The 27,739-nt window shown below is 48.2% G+C and overlaps 1 protein-coding gene across 2 annotated transcripts in view; it reads left to right on the forward strand.

The window, feature by feature from the left end:
• The window catches only part of luzp2 (leucine zipper protein 2), a 111,163-nt gene extending 84,223 nt beyond the window's left edge, over nt 1–26,940 (forward strand). The window contains exons 7-12 of one of the 2 annotated variants that reach the window (XM_030377869.1): nt 3,858–3,920; nt 9,675–9,749; nt 10,453–10,623; nt 16,059–16,163; nt 20,551–20,625; nt 26,037–26,940. In XM_030377869.1, the coding sequence (XP_030233729.1) occupies nt 3,858–3,920; nt 9,675–9,749; nt 10,453–10,623; nt 16,059–16,163; nt 20,551–20,625; nt 26,037–26,135 (588 nt within the window). In that variant the 3' untranslated portion in view covers nt 26,136–26,940. The remainder of the gene's footprint in view (nt 1–3,857; nt 3,921–9,674; nt 9,750–10,452; nt 10,624–16,058; nt 16,164–20,550; nt 20,626–26,036) is intronic. The other variant, XM_030377870.1, reaches the window with a different exon arrangement.
• The last annotated feature ends 799 nt before the right edge of the window (nt 26,941–27,739 follow it).

The raw sequence follows: 27,739 nt of genomic DNA on the forward strand, positions 1-27,739 counted from the left end.
TGGTGATCGTTCTGGTGAGCGTTCTGTTTCTGGCGAGCGTTCTGTTTCTGGTGAGCGTTCTGTTTCTGGTGAGTGTCCTGTTTCTAGTGAGCGTTCTGGTGCATTCTGGTGAGTGTTCTGCTGAGCGTTCTGTTTCTGGTGAGCGTTCTGTTTCTGGCGAGCGTTCTGTTTCTGGTGAGCGTTCTGGTGAGCGTTCTGTTTCTGGTAAGTGTTCTGTTTCTGGTAAGCGTTCTGTTTCTGGTGAGCGTTGTGTTTCTGGTGAGCGTTCCGGTGAGCGTTCTGTTTCTGGTGAGCGTTGTGTTTCTGGTGAGCGTTCTGGTGAGCGTTCTGTTTCTGGTGAGCGTTCTGTTTCTGGTGAGCGTTCTGTTTCTGGTGAGCGTTCTGTTTGTAGTTAGCGTTCTGCTGTGTTCTGCTGAGCGTTCTTTTCTGGTGAGGGTTCTATTTGTAGTGAGCGTTCTGGTGTGTTCTGGTGAGCGTTCTGTTTCTGGTGAGCGTTCTGTTTGTAGTGAGCGTTCTGTTTCTGGTGAGCGTTCTGTTTGTAGTGAGCGTTCTGTTTCTGGTGAGCGTTCTGTTACTGCTGAGCGTTGTAGGCTGTGGGTGCTGTATTGTTGCACCTGTGGGTGCTGTTTTGTGGCACCCTGTGGGTGGTGCACCCTGTAGGTGCTGTATTGTTGCACCTGTGGGTGGTGCAACCTGTAGGTGCTGTTTTGTTGCACCCTGTGGGTGGCGCACCCTGTAGGTGCTGTTTTGTCCCACCCTGTGGGTGGGTGAGGTGTCACATATACTCACTGTTCAGTGCTTTGGGTACCTTAAAAAGCATTATATAAATGCAATGAATTATTGACTATAATAATTATCATTACTACTTTACATTACTGCAGTGTTGAATCTGCGATATGAATATGAGGCCACCATAAGGTATAGCCCCGTGCGTCCCGGCTCCCAGAGCTGGCAGTGAGGAGCTCAGTCCTTCAGCCTCTCAGAGCTGCTGAGCTTCAGGTGTTCAAACAGCGGTACCCAAAAGCACGACGTCGACAAAACAAATAAATATCTCAGAGGCTTCAGCCTCCTCCACCCCTCCCTCCAGAAGAGCCTTACATTAGGCTAATGGAAATGCGCAATGTGTATAACTATATATATATGTGTATATATATGTGTATATACATACACATATATATATCTGAGCCTTAATCACTTCTAGCGCAGCCCAAACCTCTCCTCCTCAACACTAGAATCGGTTCTCCGTATCCAAATGCATTCCAGTGGAGGAACAGGTCGGTGTAACGAGGGAGAGGACTCGTGTATCAAACGGAGAACATTGTAGCGCAGACAACCACCAATCAGGGCTCAGCGCGTTGCCGGGATATCGGCCGCACGCAGCCAACAGCTGCTCTACCTGTAGTTAGCTGTCATGTAGTATTGTCTCCAACACCTGATCTATGGAGCTCAGGCCTCCTGCCTCCTGCTGACACACTTCATCCCGCTCCCAGGAGGAGCGGAGGAGAGGTGCTGCACGCTTTACTATTTATTTCTCCTTTTTTTACTTTTGGTTATCTTTTCGTTTAGTGCTGTTCCTGGCTGCGGCGGCGGCGCTATCATTTATGAGGCTGGTAGTTCTGTGGGCAGACGGTAAAAAGGCGGTAAAACCCAGCAGGTCCCCTAAACAAAAATCAAATCCATAAACCAGAAACGTTATGAAGAAACACAAATGAACGGCTGTGGTGCACAGCGCGTTGTCCAGACGAGAAGAGAGCGTCTCCGGGCCAGGAGGTGAGGGGGCTGGGGAAGGGTTAATTATACCAGGGTTGTACGAGCTTTAACGGGGAAACACTGCTCCATTTAGAAACGTGGTACGTCAGACTCACTGACTGATTGGTCGGGAGGGTCTTACATAACGCGGGGGTGCGTTCAGGTTCCCTGACGTAAAGGCTGGGAAACGTATGTCGACAAGAGTCAAGCAAGCATCAAGCCAGCTCGTCAGCTCAGATAGCAGGTGAGGGAAGGTTACTGTGGGGATTTAGTATAATAGTATATAGTTAGAGACAAAGGCATTTTGCTGTGGAATGCATTCCCTAGCATCACCGATGGTCGTAACTGCAGAGTGTGTTATCGACAATAGATGGAATTTAGTGTTTTTTGTTTACACAAAATGCACAATGACTCTGCATGTTATTTGCCTTTAATAAAGGTTTCTGAGAATGCATGTATTTATTGGAATATAGCGAGTTTCATCAATTTTTCTGTGATGAATTGCTATGAAGAACAGATCTGCCAAAGCAACAATTGCAGGCTTTTATTAAAAATGGCCTTTCGTTAATTTATTGACTAAAGAAGTAAAATAAACAAAATGTAGATGTCAGTAAGGTCACTCTAATTATTTTGTGCAAGAGCTTTACCCCTCGTTAATAGTGAAGATGAGAGCTATTGACGATATACCTATGACGCATGCATTATCCAACCGTGTCTCCAAATGGAACATGATGTTACCCTGGAGGGGAGAAGCTACCAGTCCTGTTCCTCGCTGCTCCGGGAGATTGAGTCACAGTGAGAATGAAAAGGCTCTTCAAAGCTCTTCATCTTGTTCTCTCACAGAGCATTTACTGTCTCCCTCGCCCAGTATTTAAATCAACAGTATTATTTTGTTATTTTGTGTATTTATTTTATTTCAGACATAAGAGCAAAAAGCACAAGTTAATGAAACAATTTCTCATTGTGTATTTGCTGGAGAGGGCATGGTTACCAGGACATTATGATGCCATGTTTTATTCAGGGTGATATTTGTTAAACAGGGACTTTTAGATAGAGCCTAATTTCCTTCCATCCACTCCTGAATCACTCTCTCAGTACCGTCCTTACGGCCGCACTCACCTCTTCTCTTTTATTAATGTATGTTTATTTCTTCACACATTCTGCTCACCTCGTGGTTGAATCCTCCGAGCGCGGCTCCTTCCTCCGCGGCGGGCGGGGGTCTGCTCCTCGTTCTAAATGTAATTCTGTGTAGTCTGCGGCTGGCGCTGCATCAGCCAGCGGTGATGCAGCGCCAGAACCACGTCAAGGAGAACCCCTGGATGTGCTCTTGCACATTGTGCGCTGTGCCTCATCGCTACATGTGTGGGGTGAGGGTGTGTGCATGTGTTTGGGAGTGTGCGTGTATGTGTTTTTGCGTGTGTGGGAGTGTGCGTGTATGTGTTTTCACGTGCGTGTGAGGGTGCGTGCGTGTGCGTATACATGTAGTTGAGTGTGCGTGTATTTGTTTGCGTGTGAGGATGCGTGTATGTGTTTGTGCGTGCTAGTTTGTGTGTGTGCGTGCGTGTGAGTGTGCGTGTGTGTATGTGTTTGTGCGTGCTAGTTTGTGTGTGTGCGTGCGTGTGAGTGTGCGTGTGTTTGTGCGTGTTTGTAAAATGTGCGTGTGTATCTGTTTGTGCGTGTGTGTGTACGTGTTTGTGCGTGCGTGTGAGTGTGCGTGTGTATCTGTTTGTGCGTGTGTGTAACATGTGCGTGTGTGTACGTGTTTGTGCGTGTGTGTAACATGTGCGTGTGTGTACGTGTTTGTGCGTGTGTGTAACATGTGCGTGTGTGTACGTGTTTGTGCGTGCGTGTGAGTGTGCGTGTGGCGCACACAGAGGTGGGACTGCGGAGAGAGGACAGTGGGCAGACGGCCGGCCCATGACTGCTTCATTGTGTGGGCTTTGCAGTTTAGTGAAGGGGAGATTTGATATTTTCTCTCCCTTACGAGGACCTGGAGAACTCACACAAAGGAGGCTCCCGCCACAGCCCGCTGAATCCCACACTGTGATCTAAAACCAATTCCACCATTTGAATAAGCTAACACTTATTTCCTTATCTTTCCTTTGCAGTCCAAAAAAATCCAGGCTCAACTGAAGGAACTCCGGTACGGGAAAAAGGATTTAATTTTTAAGGTAAGCTTGACTCGACGGCTGTGTGGTGGCGGACCAACAGGTTGTGCCGGTCACCTTGAGACCGCCGCCCCGCAGAAAGGCCAATTAATTCAATTTGCAATTCCAGAGTCCCCTCCAGTCAGGCTACAGCGGTGCAGGGAGCAAGCGCTCCTAATGTCAAACGCTATATTCTCCTCTCCTCTCCCCGTCACTCTGCAGCCCAATAACAAGCGCTGGTGTTGACAGCATATAATCATGCAGATAGGAAAGTATGCATTAGCCGTTGGAAAATTCACCCGGGATGAATTGCAAATGACGTTATGTATCGCAACCGTTCAATACAGAGGACATTTATTATGAACATCAGCACAAATTGCCACTTACCAAACTGTGGATTTATGTCTCGGTGACGATGGGGAACGACCGCGGATATATTAGCATCGGAACGCGACGTCTGCGGCGTTCCGGCCTCACTGGGCCCCGGCGTTCCCGTGTTCCTGCAACCTCCCGGCTTATTTATTGACAATTTCTCTTCCGACGTCTGACCTTTCCGAGCGTGTTTGTCGAGTTAAGTTCCCGAAGATGCACGTTGACATTTCGCCACTTTTAAAATGTATAATACGCCCTCCCTGACCCCTCCTTTATGAGGCCACTTCGGAATGGCTAAAAATAGAGGCGTGTCTGCCTCGGCCTTCAGCCAGATGCCGGCGGCCGCGGCGGCTGGCTGAGGGAAGCGTCGCCCTCGGCCACCGGTCCTTTGTCTAGACGCTGGATGAGTGATCCATGGAATGTTTTGCCGGTATCACCGACCGTAAATCGTTGGTACTAAATTGCATCCTTCGCTCGGCCCAAAACAACCCTATTCATCAGTGTCACTCGGCTCTCATTGAGCCCTAAAGGTAATGGGCTCAGGTGATTTGCTCGCGCCGTGGAGGAGCTAATTTGACGTCGCTCTTTGACTTGTCAAACATCGCACCGCAAACAATGCGCCGCGCCCCACGTACAGGAAGTGACCCGCGGCCTCTGGTCGGCCCAGACCGCCAGAGAGACGGGGCGCGTGGTTTCCCCTCCGGCGAAGACTCAGAATGCGTCCGCTCTGTCCGGCCTGGGGTCACCACCAGGGGGTCAAGGGTCAGGGGTCACCGGGCTGGGGTCACCACCAGGGGGTCAAGGGTCAGGAGCCACCGGGCTGGGGTCAACACCAGGGGGTCAAGGGTCAGGAGCCACCGGGCTGGGGTCAACACCAGGGAGTCAGGGGTCAGGAGCCACCGGGCTGGGGTCAACACCAGGGGGTCAAGGGTCAGGGGTCAACACCAGGGGGGTCAGGGGTCAACACCAGGGGAGTAAGGGGTCAACACCAGGGGGGTCAGGGGTCAACACAAGGGGGGTCAGGGGTCAACACCAGGGGGGTCAACACCAGGGGGTCAGGGGTCAACACCAGGGGGGTCAACACCAGGGGGTCAGGGGTAAGGGGTCAACACCAGGGGGGTCAGGGGTCAAAACCAGGGGGGTCAGGGGTCAACACCAGGGGGGTCAACACCAGGGGGTCAGGGGTAAGGGGTCAACACCAGGGGGTCAGGGGTCAACACCAGGGGGGTCAGGGGTCAACACCAGGGGGGTCAGGGGTCAGGCACATTGAGGCAACAGGCCGGCTCTGAGGGTCAGATCAAACACCTTCTACTGTGACTCACCTGCACAATCACTGAAAGAATAATAAGAGGTTATTTTTATAGACAATATTCAAACTTTTACTTTGGAGGAATTTAATTAAAGGTGCTGTCGGAAGGATTATTTTTGTGAAAAGAGAGCAGAAAATTTTAAAACAATATGCTGCATAGAAAGGTTCACAGTCCTGAGACGCATTAGGATGAAATGAAAATTATTCTATTACTTCTTCAGAAATATTCAAATCCACTGGTGGTGTGTCGCCCAAACAACACGTCATCAAACACAACCCAGTCATCATCAATCACACCATCACACACACCCCAGTCCATCATCAAACACACCCCAATCCATCATCAAACACATCATCCAACACACCATCAAACACACCTCAGTCCATTATAAAACACACCTCCGTCCATGATCAAACACACCCCAGTATCAAACGCACCTCTGTCCATGATCAAACACACCCCAGTATCAAACGCACCTCTGTCCATGATCAAACACACCCCAGTATCAAACACACCTCCGTCCATGGTCAAACACACCCCAGTATCAAACGCACCTCTGTCCATGATCAAACACACCCCAGTATCAAACACACCTCCGTCCATGATCAAACACACCCCAGTATCAAACACACCTCTGTCCATGATCAAACACACCCCAGTATCAAACACACCTCCGTCCATGGTCAAACACACCCCAGTATCAAACGCACCTCTGTCCATGATCAAACACACCCCAGTATCAAACACACCCAGTCTGTCATAGCGGTTCACTCTTACAGACGTCGATTCGGTTCCGTCACAAACAGATGTCTGCCAGATCTGTCAGTTTCAGACGTAACGCGAGCGAGAGTAAGGCCCCCCCCCTGCTGGGGAGAGCTCTGATGAACCCTGGGTGGCTCCAGGGACAGCTCAGTCTGACAGAGAGTGAAGGAGTCTGGATGGAAGGGTCTCATGCTGAGGCAGCCGGCCACAACGGAGATCCTCACCAGGCATTTCATTGCTAATCGCTGACGGATGGCTTTGGCATTTGGAACAAATTACACTTAAATTACAGCTCTAAAACCTTACCTACAGTAGCTTTTAAGTGGAGCAGAAATGAATCAAAACTTTTTCCTCAATTATAGATAATTTCTCTTTCTCAGTTTCCCTTATTTATTCAACCATAATCTTCTAGAATGTGTTCCTGAGAGGTCATGGAATAAGCTTTTTAATGCACGAAATGCAATTTCCATAATAGAATAAACACAATCGTGTGCTGAGTAGAATTTGAAGCAGGAGTGATCCCGGGATAACTAGAGATGGAGACACTGAACCCATCACCTCATCACAGACACAAGGCTGTTCAGTGATGGTTTCTATTATCTCGGGCCAATCAGGAGCTCTGTTGATGGACTAAAGTTTGTAGAAGAACTAAAACTCCTCCAGAGCGAGCAGCCCTGAGCCGACAGGACGTCTCCTCCTCTGAAGCTGTCACGACACGAGAGCACAGACACGCCATCAACCGCGGCCCAGACACAGCTCTCTCTCTCTCTCTCTCTCTCTCTCTCTCTCTCTCTCTCTCTCTCTCTCTCTCTCTCTGTGTCAGTGATAGGAGTTGGCAGTTTGGTGGGCGTGAGCGTGTCCCTCTGAGTGACTCCTGTGGTGCCCCACTGACCCACCCACAACCTCCTCCTCCTCCTCCTCCTCCTCCTCCTCCCCCTCCTCCCCCTCCTCCTCCTCCTCCTCCCCCTCCTCCTCCTCCTCCTCCTCCTCCCCCCTCCTCCCCTCCTCCTCCTCCTCCCCCTCCTCCCCCTCCTCCTCCTCCTCCTCCTCTCCTCCTCCCCCTCCTCCTCCTCTTCCTCCTCCCCCCCTCCTCCTCCTCCTCCTCCCCCCCTCCTCCTCCTCCTCCTCCTCCCCCCTCCTCCTCCTCCTCCTCCTCCTCCTCCCTCCTCCTCCTCCTCACCCTCCTCCTCCTCCTCCCACTCCTCCTCCTCCTCCTCCTCCTCTCCTCCTCCTCCTCTCCTCCTCCTCCTCCTCCTCCTCCTCTCCTCACCCTCCTCCTCTTCCTCCTCCTCCTCCTCCTCCTCCTCCTGTAATGGGGTCCCTGTTCTGGTTCTGGTTCAGCGCTCGCAGCCCTCAGTGCAGAACAACGGGGGGGGGGGGGGTGAGCCTCTCATCTTCAGGGAATCAAAACAGACCCACTGAACACACACACACACACACACACACACAGACCCCCCCCCCCCCCCCACACACACACACACACAGACCCCCCCCCCCCCCCCCCCCTTCACACACACAGGAAAACACACACAACTGAACACATTCACCCAAACACATATCAACACATACAATTATTAACACCCACCCAAAGACATATGAAAACACATATGAAAACATATGGGACACGTATGAAAACACATTGCGCATTTCAAAATACAGCGGGAACACAGAGCGTTCAACACATTATTGTGTGAACTCGATAGCCATCTTTGGAAGAAATGTCGGTGTTTCTATAATATGGTATTTTCATCTCAGCTCTTTAATCTCCCTGGAGAACACAGAGACCTCCGTATCAATGTTCTGATGCGACCAGTTAACAAAGAGTGGGTCTCAGATCGCCGTGCCATCGTCCGCTCTGGCCTGACCTGCCGGTCTCCACCAGCCGCGCGTGCCAAACACTTGCTCTGGATAAGATTGTTTCAACGCGCCGCTTTCTTACATTTACCGATGACTTAAATTTGACAGCGACGGATTGCCGCTATACTCCGAGAAACAATCGTTGTCTCCCTTCTCGCTAGAGACGCTGGCCTCCCTGAAAACAAAGTGTTGTCTTAACCTTTTTGGGGATTTGGCATTGCATTAAAACCAGATCCCATCAGGCCATAGAAACCCTCCGAAAGCGGGCTGTTGCTGACGTCCTTTAATTGAGCTCGGCGAAAGATTCCCTCACCTCAGTGCATGCGGAGAGAGAGATGAGCTACGGCCCCATCACATCCAGAACATATAAACGCGGAGAACTTTCATCCAGCCATCAATCAGAGTGCCACCCCCCGGAGGCTCCCTGAGGCTGGTCCTGGGATCCCCGCCTGCTGCCTCCTAGGCCGTCTGACCTTGGCTTCTCCAGGGGGAGCTCTGCTCTATATCATTGTTAGAGGCCACTAAAAGATCCAACATAAAATCTCACATTGTTAAGTTCATCCCAAAGCCGGTGATGACTGCCGTGGTGGCGAAAAAACGATGTCCTTCTGTAATAAATATCATACCCATTCTTGCTGATGAATTAATCCATACATGTAATTGGAGACCTTTCACAGACCTCCGTCGGTTTTATTATAAGATCTCATGGGTGAGGGCGACTGAAGGCCTTTTCCGTGTGTGTGCTTGGTTTCATGGATTAAAGTGAGGCTGTAACAAACTCTCACCTTCCTTGGCCCTCTCCCAGAGTCTGGTAATATGACAAATGAAGAGTTCTTCTCAAGGCACCAACGCGCACTCCCTACTTAGTGGAAATAAGTCTTGTTCTTAGTCCCACGCAGTGAACAGTAAATGTGCCGCAGCTGGTTTCTCCAAAGCCTTTTTCTAGTTGAGCAGAGTGATCACAAGTCCTTGTAATACACTCCCCACATAAAGGGGCTTAGGTGATGTTGTGTTGCGGGGGGTGTGCGTCTCCTGAACAGTGTACCTTGTGTTGCGGGGGGTGTGCGTCTCCTGAACCTTGTACTTTGTGTTGCGGGGGTTGTGTGTCTCGTGAACCGTGTACTTTCTAAGCTTCTGAACCAGATGGTTACACATTTGCCACACGATGTAAAAGTCGTTACCTGGGGAAAGGATTAAATAATTTTTCCGCTGGATATTCTAAAAGACTAAAGGACATGTATTGATCGATGGGTTAAATGATCCCGACCATTACCAGAGAAAGAACAGTAGCCTGCACACAGTATTATCGGAAAATGTATTCATAAAGGACCCCTAAAGTGTCGGACCAAGGCAATTCAACAAAATATTCACAAAAAGTAATATTGTGTTTGTTATTCTGCGTGTTTGGTCTGATGGTGGAGGTGAGAAGGGTTAACAAGGTGAGTAAAGCTGTTTATAATAAACTGTGTTCTCTCAGGGGCAGCAGCTCATGGATCTGGAGCACAGGTTAACAATAGCCAAGGAGCAGCTGGAGAAGACCGCGCTGGACAAGGTGAATGGAACCCTAACCACCATCCCTCTCCCTCTATATCCCTCTTCGCTCTCAGCTCTGCCCCTCTCTCTCTCCCCCCCTCTCCCTCTCTCCCCCTGTCTCAATATGCAGACTAGCCTTCTGAAACTGATGCTGTTCCTCATATTTTCTTGGGGTGTGGGTAGGATAAAAACATTGAATAAAATAAATATAACTATTGTATTCCGACCAGTAGCAGGCATCGCTATAAAAATGTGTTTTTCTTTGCTTGTTTTTATTCAAGATTCGGATTGATGTGCAAACAAAGACATCAGACCTCGATCGATACACATAAAATATGCAATGGCCAAATACTGTATATATAGAGAATTGTTTACACTCAATTATCTTGGGACGCTCACAGTACCTTCCATGGCCCGTATCACTGTACAGGTCTCTAGGTTGTTTACCATTTTATAATGGGTCACCTAGGCCCGGCTGCCACCTCTTGTCATTGCCTGCACCAGCTAAATTAGCCATCACAGAAACAAAACGAATCGCACTGATTCTATGCTTCTCTTTGGAGAGAATAGGTTGGCCTGAAAAGTAAACCTCTTCTACAGAGACTCTCTGTAAAAGAGGTTTACTATCTTCCTCTCTGAGAGGAAGAGTAAGCGAAAGTGAAAATTAAAGTGAATATAAAGAGGCAGGTTCCTGAGCGGTATGTCCTGTTCTTCCCCACCAGGAGTCTCAGCTCAAGGCCCTGAAGGACACGGTCCACATCTGCTTCTCGGCCGTCCTGCAGAACCAGCACAACGGCGGCAGCCATCGTTTCCCTGCCAGCTCGGCCCAGCTGTTCAGATACTCTCCGCTCATCAACAGCTCCAGAGTCACCTACCAGCAGCCCCACGCCAAGGTACCCGCGACACTGAAATGATTCACCTTGTTACTCACATCAAGCTTCTTCTTTTTCTTTACCACTTTGGGCCAAAGATCTGCATCTTAAAGTCTGATGAGAAGTGTTGTGCCATCCAGCCTTGTGCTAATTGGTTTTGTTTCTTTCATATTACGGAACCACACAGATATGATTTGGTTTGTCAATTGTACGACTACCACTAAGCAACTGCAGACCAAATATTGTTATCTTTGCCAGTACCTGACATGTTCCTCATTGCTGTTTTTATAGGAAGCCAAACCATGGTACATAACTCTCTGACAAGCACAAGCCATTATATGATAGTGTTTCATTACAAATGTTTTGCATACTCTGTGCCTTAGCCCAAAGAATGTCTGGTTTTCTTCTCCTGTAGCCTGTCAGTTTCTGACGAAACCAATTACCTATTTCATTACAGCAGTGTGAGGCAGAAACATGAGCATCGCCAAGCATAGCATGAGAGAGAAGGTCTACAACAGGCCAGGCTTTGGGATGCTTTGGTACGACCGCATGACCGGCACAATGAGATCCACGTCCCAGTGACGTCTGACGAGTGAAGCGACCCATCAGACTGACTTCACGTCAGACTCTGTAATGTGTCCCCTGTTCATGGTTACGGAACTTTTTGATTAGATTCGTTATGAATTGTAAGTCCCAGCACGGTGTAATGGAGGCTGATACCATGCCAGAGAGTTCACCTCGCTGCACATCAGAGCTCCCATAATACCCTTTCTGCAATATCAATGAAGCACTCGGCGTCATTAACTTCAATTTAAGTGACTATTTGTCAACCAGATGTCCTGGATATCATCCTTCAGAGAGACATCGCCATGGAAACAATGACTAGATATAACAATGGGGCAAAGACAGTCAAAGAACTCGCCGGAAACATGGACATGTCCTGGACCAAGCGGCGGTCTTTTAGCGCCGTCCGTCTCCTTGGCAATGGAGTCTGAAGCTCTCAGCCTGGTGGAAACACTGGGGCCATCAGCTGCTCTTAATAAGGTGTTCCTCACACCTACAGCAAACATCTACAGCACCCAAATGCTCTAGGGAAGCACCCAAATGCCTTCCCTAGAGCAGTCAAAGGATGCTTTATTCTAAGGAACAGGTTTTATGCAAAACCCTTTCACATTGGATTTAGGTTTCCCGCAAAAAAGTTTATTTCGGTCATTTATTTCAAAGACCATTTACTTCACTACAGATCACTGTTAACAGCCCTCAGTGGAACGTCGTGAAATCCGCTGTCCCTCAGAGCTCTGGTCACCTCTTGTTTCTCTGAATCCTCTCTACTCCCATCTACTCCTGATCCTGGTGAGAAATTCTCTTTAAGAGGCTTTTCTCTCATCAGTGCAACTATCACCCCCCCCCCCCTCCCCCCGCCCGTGGGGGCCAGCAAGAGGTTTCTTCTCCTCTTTACATCTCTGTCTGATCATCATCGTTTCGTCGTACCGCTGTCACCAATCAGTGTCGCCCCACAGCCGCAATGTAGCCTCACAAAGCAGCCTCACAATGCAGCCTCCACTAAGCCCTGAACCGTTACGCCTCTCAGCCTCCATACTGACGCATCTCAGCCTCAGTACTGACGCCTCTCAGCCTACATTCCAGGGGGGAGAAAAACGCAGAAGGAGACGAGTTCATTCCAGACGATCTCTCTCTCTCATCGTCAGCCTGAGCCAAACCGACACAAGCAGCCAGTTAGGATCGCTTCCCACCACAATTACACACTGCGGCATCGATAGCGCGCTAATTAAGTTATTGTCTGCCAACGCTCATGATGTACGCTGACAAACGTTACAGAGACATGCAGACCTCGAGTCAGCCGCCCTCTATTGATGACGGCGTTACAGAGACATGGCTGGCTGTTCTGGAGTCAGCCGCCTTCTGGCCACATGTAGAGGACGCGCTCGGCGTAATTGCCCTGATGCTGGAGACTGGTCCCTTGTGATTTATTCAGGGGAGCCTGCTGTAGTAAGGTGACTCCCAGCCCTTGCTGCGATGCGTGGGATCGGAGGGGGGGTGAAGGTGTTGTTGTCGGGGGGTGAGGGTTGTGGGGGGGTGCAGGGAAGGGGGAGCAATTCATTTAAATCACTGCCAAAAAATAATAATCCAGCGATATTAACGAGTACAAAGACGACCCGGACGGTGCGGGCAGAATAAGGCTCATTGTAGAGTTTGGACTCGCAGGAAAGCAAATGTCATGCCCTCAGCTCTTTGAAGAAGTACGCTGTGCTTTATTATTCTGCCAAACAGCAGGAGTGTGCTCAGCTTGCTTCAGAACATAATTAAATCGGTTATCCTTGCTTCTGCTGCGTATTCATCCATCTATCAAGAGTTTAATACTTCTGAAAAGTAGCTGAGTGCATGACTTATCACGTGTGTTTTTTTCTGGTGGTAATCAAAAGGCAATTATTTAGTTGATAGTCAATCATAAAAGCACACTGCTGGATGAGCAGAGAAACCTTCAACTCTTAAGTATTTCTCCCAAGATGATTATTCTAAAGTGGGACCCAGCGGAAAGTGGGTTTGCTTTCTCTGGATAATAATAATAATACAAGTTGTACCATCAAACTCAAATCTTTTCCCATAGTTTGATTTGTGTTGTTTTTTGGGAATCCCAAAGTGGATAAGGGTAGATCTATTTTTTCCAGAGCATACCGCCGCCCTCTTTCAGCCTAATGTCTGAAGTGTGAGTTACTGTAATGGCCTTTAAGCTCTGGTAAATACAACACTACAGATAAGCAGAGCATTTACCAAAGCCTTACCTTATACACTCACACACTCACGCACACCAACGTGCTGTCGAGAGATTCATTAGAGCGAGCTGCAGAGATCAGCAGGACGGCTGCAGAGGCTGCTTCATGTTTAACGGCCTTGGCGAGAGGCCGTCCTCCTGGTCTGATAAAGCGCCGTTTTCCATCTCCGTAACGAGAGATGATGGCTCTCGAAGCCTGCGGAGATACCGTGTGCTCGCCCTCCCCGCCGCCCTCTCCTGATGGTCTCCTTGTCTCAGGAAATATAAGCGTTGCAGACATCTCAGCCACGGACTGGGTGTTGTGGGGGGGGGGGGGTTAGGGTATCAGGGGGGTTGTGGGGGTGTTCATGGGCCAGGAGCTGATGCTGTATGTTGTGGAACTTCAAGATCGATTTTAATAATCTTTGCTTTGATCATCGTGTGAACATAGGACTGGTGGGAGCCTCCCTCGTTGTTAGTGTTACAAGTTAACCAGCTAACTTTCTGACCGGCGGGTCATTGTTTGCATGGTTATAAAACGGATGGTTCCAGTCCTGGATTTCTGATCTTGATTCTGATGGCTCGAAGGTAGTTTTAAAATACCCCAACAATAATGCTTCAAATAACTAATCAAATTCGCAATCTAACTTGTAAGCCATGACCCCTTGTGTTACAGACTCCATCGCGTCTAGTCAGTCTCTATCGAGGGTCCTCATCACTTGACACTTGGCTACTCGATGCTTTTGCACAGGACAATATATGTGTGGAAGTACCGTGCACCATACAGGCCACCGTAGCATCTCTGTTGTTGGAGAGGGAGGGGTTAGGTGGTGGGTGTGTTCAGTTGGACGCAACCGCAACCTCATCTCTAGACGTCGATAATCCTACAAACTGCACCTTAAAAGCATCTCTGGTTTGTTTTGCTGCATGAGGAGCTATATTTTTGGTGGAAGAAGCATTTAAAATTTGCATTTTTTTTAAAAACGTACTTCGTAGACTATAGTAGTAACTGTTTCATGTTGATTTCTGCTGCTATGTCGTTTAACCAACCGATTTATTAAACTGTTATATACTCTGCTTTGCGAGGTGCTGAAGAACCTCCCCTAGCCGTTCTAAACCTCAGCCTCTCGAGGTGCATCGCTTGGTTTTAAACTCCGGAGTCGGATTCTGTTTATTCAGGGCGGGAGCTTTTAAAGCTAAGTAATAATGGATGATCCTCTGAAGCCCCAAAATGGCCACTTTCTCAAGTGCTTCCTAGTTCAGTGAATATTCTGGAAGATATGTCGTCAGCTGACAAAACGAGAGCGGTGTTGACAGTGACGGTTTGAGGCGCTCTCGCCTCATGTTGCCACTATATCACTTAAGTTCTCAGGAGGCCATTTTTGACCCAGTTAAGGATTGTGTGTGGAATAAAAGGATTCAGAAAGAAGGGGCTGCAATGGCAGAGTTGCTTTGAGAGAAAAGCCAAGTCGACTCTTCTGCCGCGGATCCTCTGATGTGGAGGAGAAGGGAGAGGAAGCTGCAAACACTGAGAGACATCAGCGCAAACCTCGTGTTCAAATGACACGGCCAATCAGCCTTGTTTACCCACACCACTCAAAGACGATTCACAGGGGGTGGAAACTTGCAGGGTCTGTGGGATGTGCTGTTGTTGGTATGAAAGGTGGGCGAGGTGTAAAAGAACATCCTTTGTAGAAACGTAATGATCTGCTTGGTAATACCGTAGCACTGGATTCCCCCAATAACTATATTGATATTTAATTTCGGAAGGATAGGATTGTTTAACCCACTGGCCTATTTGTAGTAACACAATATGTTGTTATTGTATAATTCAGTACGTTGGCCATCAGCCATCAGGATTCCAGTCTCAAGGCCAAACAAACACCAGTTGAAGTGACGGGTGTTCAGCCCACGAGGACCCACTCATATGGGCTGTGCATTGATCAGTCGAACACAAACGGCAGAAACGGAAGCTGGGGGGGGGAAGAGACCCACTTCACTGTCTGCTAACTCTTTACCAGGGCTCCACTGTCTGCTAACTCTTTACCAGGGCTCCACTGTCTGCTAACTCTTTACCAGGGCTCCACTGTCTGCTAACTCTTTACCAGGGCTCCACTGTCTGCTAACTCTTTACCAGGGCTCCACTGTCTGCTAACTCTTTACCAGGGCTCCACTGTCTGCTAACTCTTTACCAGGGGTCCACTGTCTGCTAACTCTTTACCAGGGGTCCACTGTCTGCTAACTCTTTACCAGGGCTCCACTGTCTGCTAACTCTTTACCAGGGCTCCACTGTCTGCTAACTCTTTACCAGGGCTCCACTGTCTGCTAACTCTTTACCAGGGGTGCACTGTCTGCTAACGCTACGCTTCACATTTGATATGTTTGAGGTCATGAGCCGACCTCTCTCTGTCGTGTTAAAAGTCCCAGTGTCATCAATCAATGCTCTTTCCCCTTGATCACATCGAAAACAAGATGTTATCTCTTTTTAAAAATAATTTGTAATGTATTCAGATATTATTCTGCCACAATGTAAATTATAATTCGACATAATTACATTTTGTGTTTTTGATTTCTTTGATAACCAAATCCCAGATGAAAGTATAATTAAGCAGCAAAGACGACATCATGCCGCTTAACCTCAAAGAGTAACTGTTTGTTGTCTTTGTTTCTCGACGTGTTTCAGGATATCTCCAAAGTGCGGAGGCTGGTGAAGCCCAGCCAGGCGCCCGGGGACACGGGCGTAACGAGGAGAGAGAACGGCAGCCTCCCGGCCTGCCAGATGGAGAAGGTGAGCCCTCGGAGTAATTAAACTGTAATGACCGGGTCCAGAGCCAATCAGCTTCATCTGTTCGTTGGATTTCTCTTCGGGCTCCAAACAGCCCGTTTCTACTGCTGGTTTCCTCCGTTCAGTTTCAGAACGCAAACATTTAGCTGTTTCCATGGCTTCGGTGATAATTTGGGTTTTGTAATCTGAACAACGGTTATAAAACACATGTGGACCTCCTAGTGCAGTGTAGAGATGGAGAGCTGGCTGCGGCTCGCTCACATCGTGTAGAATCACCCACGCACTTCCCTCAAAGCAGCAGTGTCATTGAAGAGGGAGAAGGAGTCTGTGTGTAGACACACCAGACACACAAACCCTATTTCCCAATCCCACTGGAGCATGGTGAGCAGTTCTGTTGCTCTGGGACTCATGAATAGTGGCTGAAACAAACGGCCATCATCGTGCCCAACTCAACAGATTATCCTATTCAGAAGCAGCCATTGAATTGCGTTTCCATTCAGCGTAGAACCGCATTCTACCTTAGACCAGGGATGCTGAGCTTGCCAAACGCGTGATTGGTTGCATGGCTCCAAGAGGGTTTAATGATTTTAAGCGGATGGGAGGGATGCAAACTGAAGACAGAAAGACTGAATGGGTTTCCTCCAACTTGTTTATCAATAACCCGTCCTGGGTCCGTCGGTGAAGCTCAGAAGATGGGATGTGTGGAGGCGCATGCCATCTCCGGAGGAAATTACTCTTTGCGGAAGAGCCGTCAAAGAGGTTGTTCCGTAATGAAATCTTGCCAAAAACAATGTTCGCTGGTGTACTATAATTGATGACATCTTTCTGGCAAGCTGGTAAAAAGGGAAAATCCTTCTCGGAGAGGGAGAGGCTTTTTGATTGAGATAAGAAGGGACACATTGGAGGCAGGAGACGCAGATATTGTACTTTCCTCATGACCACATCTCCCCTTTTCTTCCTGCTGGCTCAGAGGAAGTAGAGAGAGATAAATCCTAAGAGCCAGAATCATTTTCTCAATATAAATTTAAAAATGAAAGATAATAATCTGTAATTTGAGACGACTTTGCTGTTATCGACGGCCCAAATTTCTTTGGTCAAATATCAGTTTTTAATATATTCTGGAAAAAACCAGAGCCATCATGTGATTTCACAATAGGATGGCTCAAAGCTACAGAATATAACTATAACAAATTATATCACAAATTAAGAAATGAACAGATTGTTCACAGACTTTAAAGGGCTTCTAAACACACTGCTGTACAGTGCTGCAGCTTGCCCCAAGCAGGGAGAATATGCATATTAATGCCTCATCCTGGGTGAGATAAGGCCAATAACAATGATGAATGAATACGGTCTCTGGGGGCCCTGTCGCGTGTGCACTGGCCCGTTTCTAGAGCTCCCAGAGGAACAGAACTTATTTATTAGGCCATGGCAATGCTGTTATTTACCAGAGAGGCCAATGTCAAGGTAAAGTTAGGCTAGTAGAACACTTGTTGGGTGTCTAGAGAGCGAGTCTAGATATGCTAATCAACATATGGATGGTTGGTCCTGGGTAATTATAATCAGATTTGTGTTGGCGTCAAAAGGCGGCGTCCTGCCGAGCGCTGGTCCGGGGGTAGCCCTGCGCCGAGCGGCGGAGCGGTTAGCGGCGGAGCGGTTAGCGGCGGAGCCCTGCTAACACCCGTCGGGGACCGGCATGGGCCCTGGAACGTACACGGGACCAGTGGCAGGAAACCTGGAGAACGCATTAAGTCCTAGGCGTATCAACACGCTCCGAGTTCAGAAACAAATATTTGACTCTCCCCGGTTGTAATTGGAAGGCGTTTATTTGTTGTGTGCTGTTCTCTTCGAGCGAGGACCGCGGATCTTCAGCAAATAAAAATGGAACCCAGAAGCAGAATGGCGGCGTGCCTACCAGCTGGGAGCAGAGGCTGGAAAAGGCCTTCCTCCTCCTAGGGTAACACCAGGCCTTCCTCCCTCCTAGGGTAACACCAGGCCTTCCTCCTAGGGTAACACCAGGCCTTCCTCCCTCCTAGGGTAACACCAGGCCTTCCTCCTTCCTAGGGTAACACCAGGCCTTCCTCCCTCCTAGGGTAACACCAGGCCTTCCTCCTAGGGTAACACCAGGCCTTCCTCCTTCCTAGGGTAACACCAGACCTTCCTCCTTCCTAGGGTAACACCAGGCCTTCCTCCTAGGGTAACACCAGGCCTTCCTCCTAGGGTAACACCAGGCCTTCCTCCTTCCTAGGGTAACACCAGACCTTCCTCCTTCCTAGGGTAACACCAGGCCTTCCTCCTCCTAGGGTAACACCAGACCTTCCTCCTTCCTAGGGTAACACCAGGCCTTCCTCCCTCCTAGGGTAACACCAGGCCTTCCTCCCTCCTAGGGTAACACCAGGCCTTCCTCCCTCCTAGGGTAACACCAGGTCTTCCTCCCTCCTTCCTAGGGTAACACCAGGCCTTCCTCCCTCCTAGGGTAACACCAGGTCTTCCTCCCTCCTTCCTAGGGTAACACCAGGCCTTCCTCCTAGGGTAACACCAGGCCTTCCTCCTTCCTAGGGTAACACCAGACCTTCCTCCTAGGGTAACACCAGGCCTTCCTCCCTCCTAGGGTAACACCAGGCCTTCCTCCCTCCTAGGGTAACACCAGGCCTTCCTCCCTCCTAGGGTAACACCAGGCCTTCCTCCCTCCTAGGGTAACACCAGGCCTTCCTCCTAGGGTAACACCAGGCCTTCCTCCTAGGGTAACACCAGGCCTTCCTCCTTCCTAGGGTAACACCAGGCCTTCCTCCCTCCTAGGGTAACACCAGGCCTTCCTCCCTCCTAGGGTAACACCAGGCCTTCCTCCTAGGGTAACACCAGGCCTTCCTCCCTCCTAGGGTAACACCAGGCCTTCCTCCTTCCTAGGGTAACACCAGGCCTTCCTCCCTCCTAGGGTAACACCAGGCCTTCCTCCTAGGGTAACACCAGGCCTCCCTCCTTCCTAGGGTAACACCAGGCCTTCCTCCCTCCTAGGGTAACACCAGGCCTTCCTCCTAGGGTAACACCAGGCCTTCCTCCTTCCTAGGGTAACACCAGGCCTTCCTCCCTCCTAGGGTAACACCAGGCCTCCCTCCTTCCTAGGGTAACACCAGGCCTTCCTCCTAGGGTAACACCAGGCCTTCCTCCTTCCTAGGGTAACACCAGGCCTTCCTCCTAGGGTAACACCAGGCCTTCCTCCTTCCTAGGGTAACACCAGGCCTTCCTCCTAGGGTAACACCAGGCCTTCCTCCTAGGGTAACACCAGGCCTTCCTCCTTCCTAGGGTAACACCAGACCTTCCTCCTTCCTAGGGTAACACCAGGCCTTCCTCCCTCCTAGGGTAACACCAGGCCTCCCTCCTAGGGTAACACCAGGCCTTCCTCCCTCCTAGGGTAACACCAGGCATTCCTCCTAGGGTAACACCAGGCCTTCCTCCTAGGGTAACACCAGGCCTTCCTCCTTCCTAGGGTAACACCAGACCTTCCTCCTTCCTAGGGTAACACCAGGCCTTCCTCCCTCCTAGGGTAACACCAGGCCTTCCTCCTTCCTAGGGTAACACCAGACCTTCCTCCTTCCTAGGGTAACACCAGGCCTTCCTCCTTCCTAGGGTAACACCAGGTCTTCCTCGCTCGGCTTCCCCCTCCTAACTCTACTATTCCAGGAAAGCAAGCTCTATCAGTCCCGTCGAACCACAAATGTCCCGTTGCGTACAGGGTGAGGAGCTGTTAATAGATACCAGCCTCTCACCGATTACCATCGCTGCCGCCTCTCCGCGTTCAGAAGATCCAGCGAATCCTCCCCCCCACAAGCACTTCAACACAGGATGGAGGCACAACAGCAGCTTTTCGAGCTAATGCTCTAATGGAGTGTTTTGTTTACTGGTGGACTTTATTGGGACTGTGGGCTTTTAATGTTCGCCTGTTAGTCTTTTAATTGCACCATGATGTACTTTGGTGAAAATGAAATGTCATTGTCAATATGGATGCTTGAGTCAATAATCCTGATCCTGATCCCAAATACACCACATTTTTCACATTTGAGGCACAAGCCATCGGGTTGGTATTCCCTCGTGCCGTTATCAGGAAGTATGTGTGATATGTGCTATGACATTGGCGCTGAGAGTGTGCCGTTCTATTAGATGCACATAAGCATCCAAAGGGAAACCTGCCTGCATGTCTGATGCAGAGGGTAAAATAAATGGACTTTCCAAATCATTTTTCTATGTTGGCATTTTGCACCAGGAAACGGAAACGGCATCAAGAGACCACTTGAGGCCACATTCCGAAAACCAAAACGCTCACCTTCCAGGATATTTAATCCGTGACGCGTGTACAGAGTGTAACACTGAACCTCCTCTTCTGCCCCTGTAGACGGGCCGCGACGGTTTCCCAAATCAAACCAAGGAGGCGATCCTGGAGAGCAGGACGCTGCCTGAGAGTCATCAGGTAAATTAGGCTTCATTTAATCCAGACAAAGGATGCTTCTGTTGGCGGCTTAATCAAGAGCAAATTAAAGATGTGTGGATGATGTGCTGACAGATATATTATCCATGGTCCAGGGGCGCCTCTGGAGACTGAAGCTCTAGGAAGGTGCATGAGAACATCGTGGTGCCGCTTTACACGTTTGCTCGCTCACATGCGGAGGTTTCAGGCTTTAGGTCGGCCGGGGGAAGGGCTGACGCAATCACTTTCTGTTAGCACTCATTACTTAGTGTTGGAAATAAGCAAGGCAGCAGATGCATAGGCAGGAAAACAAACACAAACCATATATCAGGGTTTAGCAATACTGGGGTACTGAGCATCCACTGAGTATATACTGGGGTATTGCATTCAATAAAGCAACCTTTGAAATATGAGTGCGTAGAAAGAAGGAAATAAAGTTTTTTTAGAAACCGCCACTTATACGCACACATTCTTAATTATTCTGTGCATTTCCTTTCAACACATGGAGCACACATCCTGTTGAAATCCATCCTCCATGATGTATTTACCATGTAGGACAGTGGATGCCCTAGAACACAGTAATATCCGCATTGATTTGCATGGGTCCCTGTAGGCTGAGCTGTACCAGTGTTGTCAGTACTCTGTCATCGTTACGCCACGGGGCTGAAGTGGGGCTCTGTGGCCCGCCTCCCGGGCCGCCACCCGCCCGCTATTAATACACACGTCGCTCTCTGATAAGAGAGGAGCCAGGTCGGAGTAGGTTGGTTATGATTGGGGTTTCTGTAGGAGGTTCTCCCTACCTGGGCAGGGTCCCCTGCTCTGCTAGACCACACAAGTTGCATCCGAAAAGACGACTATAGGATCAACACTGAGCAAGATAATCATAAACGTCTTGGTTAAATGTCGTCTTTTATGATCTGTTTAGCAATCTCCATTGTAGCTTTTGATGGTTTATATTTCACAAATCGAAACATAAGTAGGCCTATTGTGTGTTTATTTTATTAGCTAATCAAGGACAATCCAACAACAATGATGATGCTGAGGTATCAATTGACACTTTTATCATTAAAGTCAGCCGCGAGCGATGGCACTCAGCTATACAAGCTGTGGTAATTGCAAAACACAAAATGGTTCATGTTAGCAAGACAGAGTCCCACCTTTGTCATTACACCCAGAGTTGTTTGACTAAAGTGAGGTTTATGGTTCTGTTAGTTTCCTCCGTGGAGAATGGTGCGTACGGACGTGGATGCCTGCATCCTCCGTTACATCTCAGGTTGTTGATAGTGTCTCCCCTAATGCCCTCGGCCACCCCTGCACCTCGCACAAAGTGGCTCGGCCCGCTACTCCCAGTTCTTCTCCATGACCCATCGGGGCGGGATGGACTAAGCGAGAGGTTTCTGAGTTCATCCTCCAGTGGTCCGTCTCCGCGGCGTACCGGTGGTCCCAGGACCACGATGCTTCACCCCTCCTTATCTCTGGAGAATCGGGAATTCATTCACTAGCTCGGATGTAGGAGTTGCTTTGGATAGTGGCGTCAGTTAAATCACTCAATGGTACATCCAAAGGTTACCTTCTTTAAAGTGCACGCTTGTGCTCATTTAATTGTATTTAGCATTGCTGATGTTCTACTTCCCATAAGCTGTGACCTTTGAGGCTGTACTGGCTTAATGGTTTAGCTAAAGAATCATCTCCTTGCTAATGGAGCCAATTAACCAGGAGGACCGTCTCTCCTCAAGCGGCTGAATAGAAATGAAGAGTAAAGGCCAAAGTGTGGCTTTTTTAAAATGAGTTAACCTCCACAATCTATGAGTCTGACCATCAGGTAGTGAGAACCTCCTAAAGGAAACCCAATCATAACCAACCTACTCCGACCTGGCTTCTTTCTTATTAAAGGGAACAAGCCTTCGAGGGACTTTGCCCTCAAACAGAAGGGACCTCTTAGGAAAGCCGCATTGAGCCCACAGTGAGTAATGTGCAGCACACACACCTAACAGCAGATGTGTGTGTGCGCATTGAGGAGCACTCCGCAAACTGAACTCGCCGTGACTTTTAATCCATCAGAGACGCCCTCACCATGGGACACAACATTGTATGACATGCTAGTGTGCTAATGTCCTCAATACCATACACCCCCCCCCCCCCCCTCCCCCGGCCAACGAACAACACAGCAGGGGTATTATCTGCAGCCCCACATGCCTGTGAACTCTCTTTATCTTCCTCCTCAACAGGGGGGAGGGAAAGCTTTGGCCCGAGGTGGACTCCATATTTCATTGCACCATTTAGGTCAAGATCCACTCGCCCTCTTGCTTCCACTAGGGGGCGACAAACCAGGCACTGATGATACGTAGCCATATCGTTAGTGTGATTACGACATGGAGGGTAAAAATAATAAATTACATTTGCAGAACTTTTAGAGTGGGTGTTATTGTCATGTTGTGTGAGCAACCGCCACCAAAACCCTTTTAATCTATTTTTTTCGGTCCAAATAACTGCCTTTGGTGCTGATGGGAATTATATTGTCGTTGTGGTTAGATGAAAAAATATGACCGCATTCCAAAACGATGGAGAAGTCTTGTTGATGCGCAGGATTCCATGAACGAACAATACAACTGAAAAACGTTTGGATTTCAGAGTTGCGTTCTGCGTAACCACGAGGTAAGTGCAGAAGCAGAAGGCAGCGTGTGTTTCACCCCTAATAAACGGTGGGGCGGCAGCGACCTGCCTGCATGGGAAGGTGCTGTTAATGTTGATGAGATACTTTCCACCCGGGCTGCAGACACAATGGGTCGCAGGCAGTTGGAGGCTAGTGGCATAGGACTGCACAAGTGAGATGTGCTTCATCGAGTAAATACTGTTTTTATCATAACGTTGTGGCCCACTGACTTATCTTCTACCAGGGTTAGGGCTAGCCCATCTGCTCTTTTTTTCTGAACTAATTTCAATTCATAACTAAGAAATACTTGTGTGTCCTTAAGAAAGCCTTAACCCAGCCCCGTGGGCCGGTCCCCGTAGCTGGTCAGCGTAGACGGGCCTGGAGCTAAAGCGGATCCACATGACCCGGTCTCTCAGACCTCCTCCGCTCATAAGACCGATGGACGCTAAACAATTATTCTTGGATTGGTCGCTTGGATTTATTAAGTGTTGTACACACGCAGACACATGATTTGTGTCAAAGCAAGCGGAACAAGTGTTGGTTTCGAGTGGCGGCAGGCGCGCTGTAGGCCAGGCGACCTGCTCCGTTCCTTCTGCCTCCTCCATGTGGGAGACGGTGGTTCTCCGTCAGATGGAGACGCTGTAGGCCAGGCGACCTGCTCCGTTCCTTCTGCCTCCTCCATGTGGGAGATGGTGGTTCTCCGTCAGATGGAGACGCTGTAGGCCAGGCGACCTGCTCCGTTCCTTCTGCCTCCTCCATGTGGGAGATGGTGGTTCTCTGTCAGATGGAGACGCTGTAGGCCAGGCGACCTGCTCCGTTCCTTCTGCCTCCTCCATGTGGGAGATGGTGGTTCTCCGTCAGATGGAGACGCTGTAGGCCAGGCGACCTGCTCCGTTCCTTCTGCCTCCTCCATGTGGGAGATGGTGGTTCTCCGTCAGATGGAGACGCTGTAGGCCAGGCGACCTGCTCCGTTCCTTCTGCCTCCTCCATGTGGGAGATGGTGGTTCTCCGTCAGATGGAGACGCTGTAGGCCAGGCGACCTGCTCCGTTCCTTCTGCCTCCTCCATGTGGGAGATGGTGGTTCTCCGTCAGATGGAGACGCTGTAGGCCAGGCGACCTGCTCCATTCCTTCTGCCTCCTCCATGTGGGAGATGGTGGTTCTCCGTCAGATGGAGACGCTGTAGGCCAGGCGACCTGCTCCGTTCCTTCTGCCTCCTCCATGTGGGAGACGGTGGTTTTCCGTCAGATGGAGACGCTAGGCCCCAGAGGTCACCCAATACCAACGCACTGCAGGTGCTGGCTTTCTTCTGATGTACATTTGGGATCTGTTGTTAGTGACACCAGACCAGGATCAACCAAGTATTTACACAGATGGAGAATCTAATTGTATCGTACTTTGCTATTTGTACAAATATCTTGTGTGGTAATGTTACGTGTAAAAATAGAGAAACTGCGTTTAGTTGTACAAAGTACTGCTACCAATTGAAAGTCAAACAAAGTCTTCTCATAATAGTATTTCATAGTGTAATTAATCAATATTATTATACAAAAAGAAATCCTACAGCAGTCAATCATGCCAATGTAACTGAGGGGTTTCTGCGTGGTGTCTTTTACATTGAGTGAGGCACACACAGGAGTCGAGTTAGGCGGGTTTACTCCTTTTTAAGAGACAAAGAACACGGGCGTCCGAAAACATCCACAGAATCTCTCTCCACTCAGCTCTGAGCGTCAGTGCTCACTGAATCTAGCTTAATATATTCTTTAACTAATAATGAAAACATGCGGAAGATAAATTATAAAAATGTAGCAAAGCATAAAACGGTCTCAAAGAAATTAATTAAATAAAAAGACAGTATACAAGATATATAAACCAAGATATATAAAAATAGAATCAAAAAAGTTTTTTTACACAGTGCATCAATTGTCTTTTTCCTCAACTCATTTTGCGTTTTATACAATAAGCAATGTCAAAAACACATGGCAACAAGCATACCTTTTTTAAGAGGAGACAAAAAACATTGGCGTCACACACAATCCACAGAATCTCTCTCCACTGTACAAAATAAAGGAAACAAATATTTGACTACACATATTAAATCTTAGAGCTGCATTCAAAATGTCAACACAGACATGCAGCTAAATTTTTCCCATGCTAAATCTCAAGCGTCCGGGAAACCAGGTGGTAGACTGCCGGTAGCTTAAGCCAGTTCACCAAACATTGAACACAATTAAAAGTCAGTTTTTACAAAATTGTAATGACTGAAGTCATTCAGTCATTAAGTTGCCTGCACGCCGGGAATTTCTCCCGCATGCCCAAAAGCACGTCACAAAGCAGTGTGAATTACTATAATTGTTTAAGGACAACAAACAAAAAGTTTATAAAAAAATCAAAGGGAGAGAGATATAAACATTACTTACCAGCTACGAGCATCAGCGCTCACTGAAGCTGGAGACACGATGCCAAATGACTCCCTGGAGATACTAAAAGGTTTGCTATGGAAAATGACATTGTGGAACCAATTTACATAGGGAACAATTTTGGGGGAGTTCACATTAGAAAAAGGTGTGAATAATGACCAAAAATAAAATAAAATAAAATAGAATTTAGCTTGGCTGAACCAACATGTCTGATCATTAAGGTGCAATTCCTTTTTCCCCAGCTGATGGATCACAGAATGCTTCCTGAGTGTAAAACTATAATTGTGTTATACTTGTGTTGCCATCTCGCTCACAGCGAGTCCTTCTCCTTCTGTTCTCACAGCAGAGGAGCCCGACGCAGATTGGACACATAACCACGGCTCTCCCAGACGACAGGAAGGAGGTAGATGAGGACGGCACCAAAAAAGACACAGCAACATGAATCCCCCCCCACCACAACCACAGACCACTGAGTGGACAGCTTGTCCATGGAAATCCGAACCCTAGCATTATCTGGAAGATGTTTAAAGAGCACACGCTTAAGCACGCACACACAACGCACACACAGACATGGAGAAACATGACATGAGTGCACACAAACCTGCATATACATACCTTGTTTGCGACCGCAGGGACACTAAAACTGTCCATGATTTGATCAAGCCCTTTGTTTTGACCACCTGTTTGGAAACCCCATAGTAAACGGCATGCATTCTAGAGTTCTTTTGAGGTAGTAATGGCACTGGTAACGTTCATGATTGTTCATCTGTTGTTTACTAAATAGATTTTAGTTGTGTTTTGTTTTGAGCGAGGACACTGCTTTCTTAATGTGTGAACTTTCTAGTAAAATCCCTTTGCACTGGTGAGGTCTGACACTGTATATTGTGGTAAGAACACAATTTTACAAAAAAATACAAAAAATACAAAAAAAGTATTAATACTTAACTTTGACTATCATTTGTCATTCATTGTAGCAAGGTTAATTTACTCCACATTTTTGAAATATATAGCCTCAAGTTGGCTGGCCAACTGTTGAACATTTAATATTTCAGAGCTCTCTATGCCTTTAACACACGGGGGCTAGGGGCCGAGACTCACACTGAGTCGTTTCCATGAGAACGTGCCATGCACTGAGTAGTTATTCCTAGCTACATTTATCTGTGTTATCTGACCTTTCTGTGCCCTTTCAATAAACCGTAATTTTCAGTAAATGTGTGATGAATAAATGGTTATTTGTTGGAAATAAATTAGGGGTTTTGTCATTTATACCTGAGGAGGAATAAGAGACGGAAAGTTGGCGCTGAATGTGAGAGAAAACAGCGCTACAAGCAGAGAGAGGCGAGCGGACAATCGTTAGTTTAGATCATGAAAGGAAAAGGTTAGTCATAGATTAGGCAGAATTTGTAATTATCTCATGGGAATTACCCGACACAGCACCTGATTGGTCAACAAGACCTTTAGAACGTGATCAAATCAGAATGGCACACCTAGACTGATCAAATGAAAATGGCCTAATATCTAATATTACCCCTTCGTTGATTGGACCATTACACGGTGCTACTAGCTTAGAAAATACATATTCATGTAGGGAAATATTTTATTGAAGCAAATATCACGACAAGAATTTGTGCTCACCTTTCCTGTAAACACGTTGGAAGCTGCAGGCAGTTCAATAAATTACAGCTCCCATTGATTGAAGCAGCTGTCGCCGTATTCTTCTCATGTAGCATCTGTTGCACCTGATAAACATAGAAAGGTACCTTTGCTGAAAGGTTTTCCCCCAGATCTCTTCCGGCCTGAAGCCTGGATGACGATCCTCCTGCGACGGAGTCAGCGCTGCCGTGAAACGAGAACCCTAACCCAGCCTCGCCATGCAGAATGTGTGTGTGGTACAGTTTCTACTAATGTGTGAAATAAATCTCATGTGGTGCTATTTCACTGTTTTGTAAGAATGGAAAACACATGTTAATTTGATTGGATCCAGAGTAAAATTTTTATTTTTTTACTTTAATTGAAATTCACAAAGTACCCCCAATTAATCTGAAA

Source organism: Gadus morhua, chromosome 14 (genome assembly GCF_902167405.1).
Source record: "Gadus morhua chromosome 14, gadMor3.0, whole genome shotgun sequence".
Classification (NCBI taxonomy): Eukaryota; Metazoa; Chordata; class Actinopteri; order Gadiformes; family Gadidae; genus Gadus; species Gadus morhua.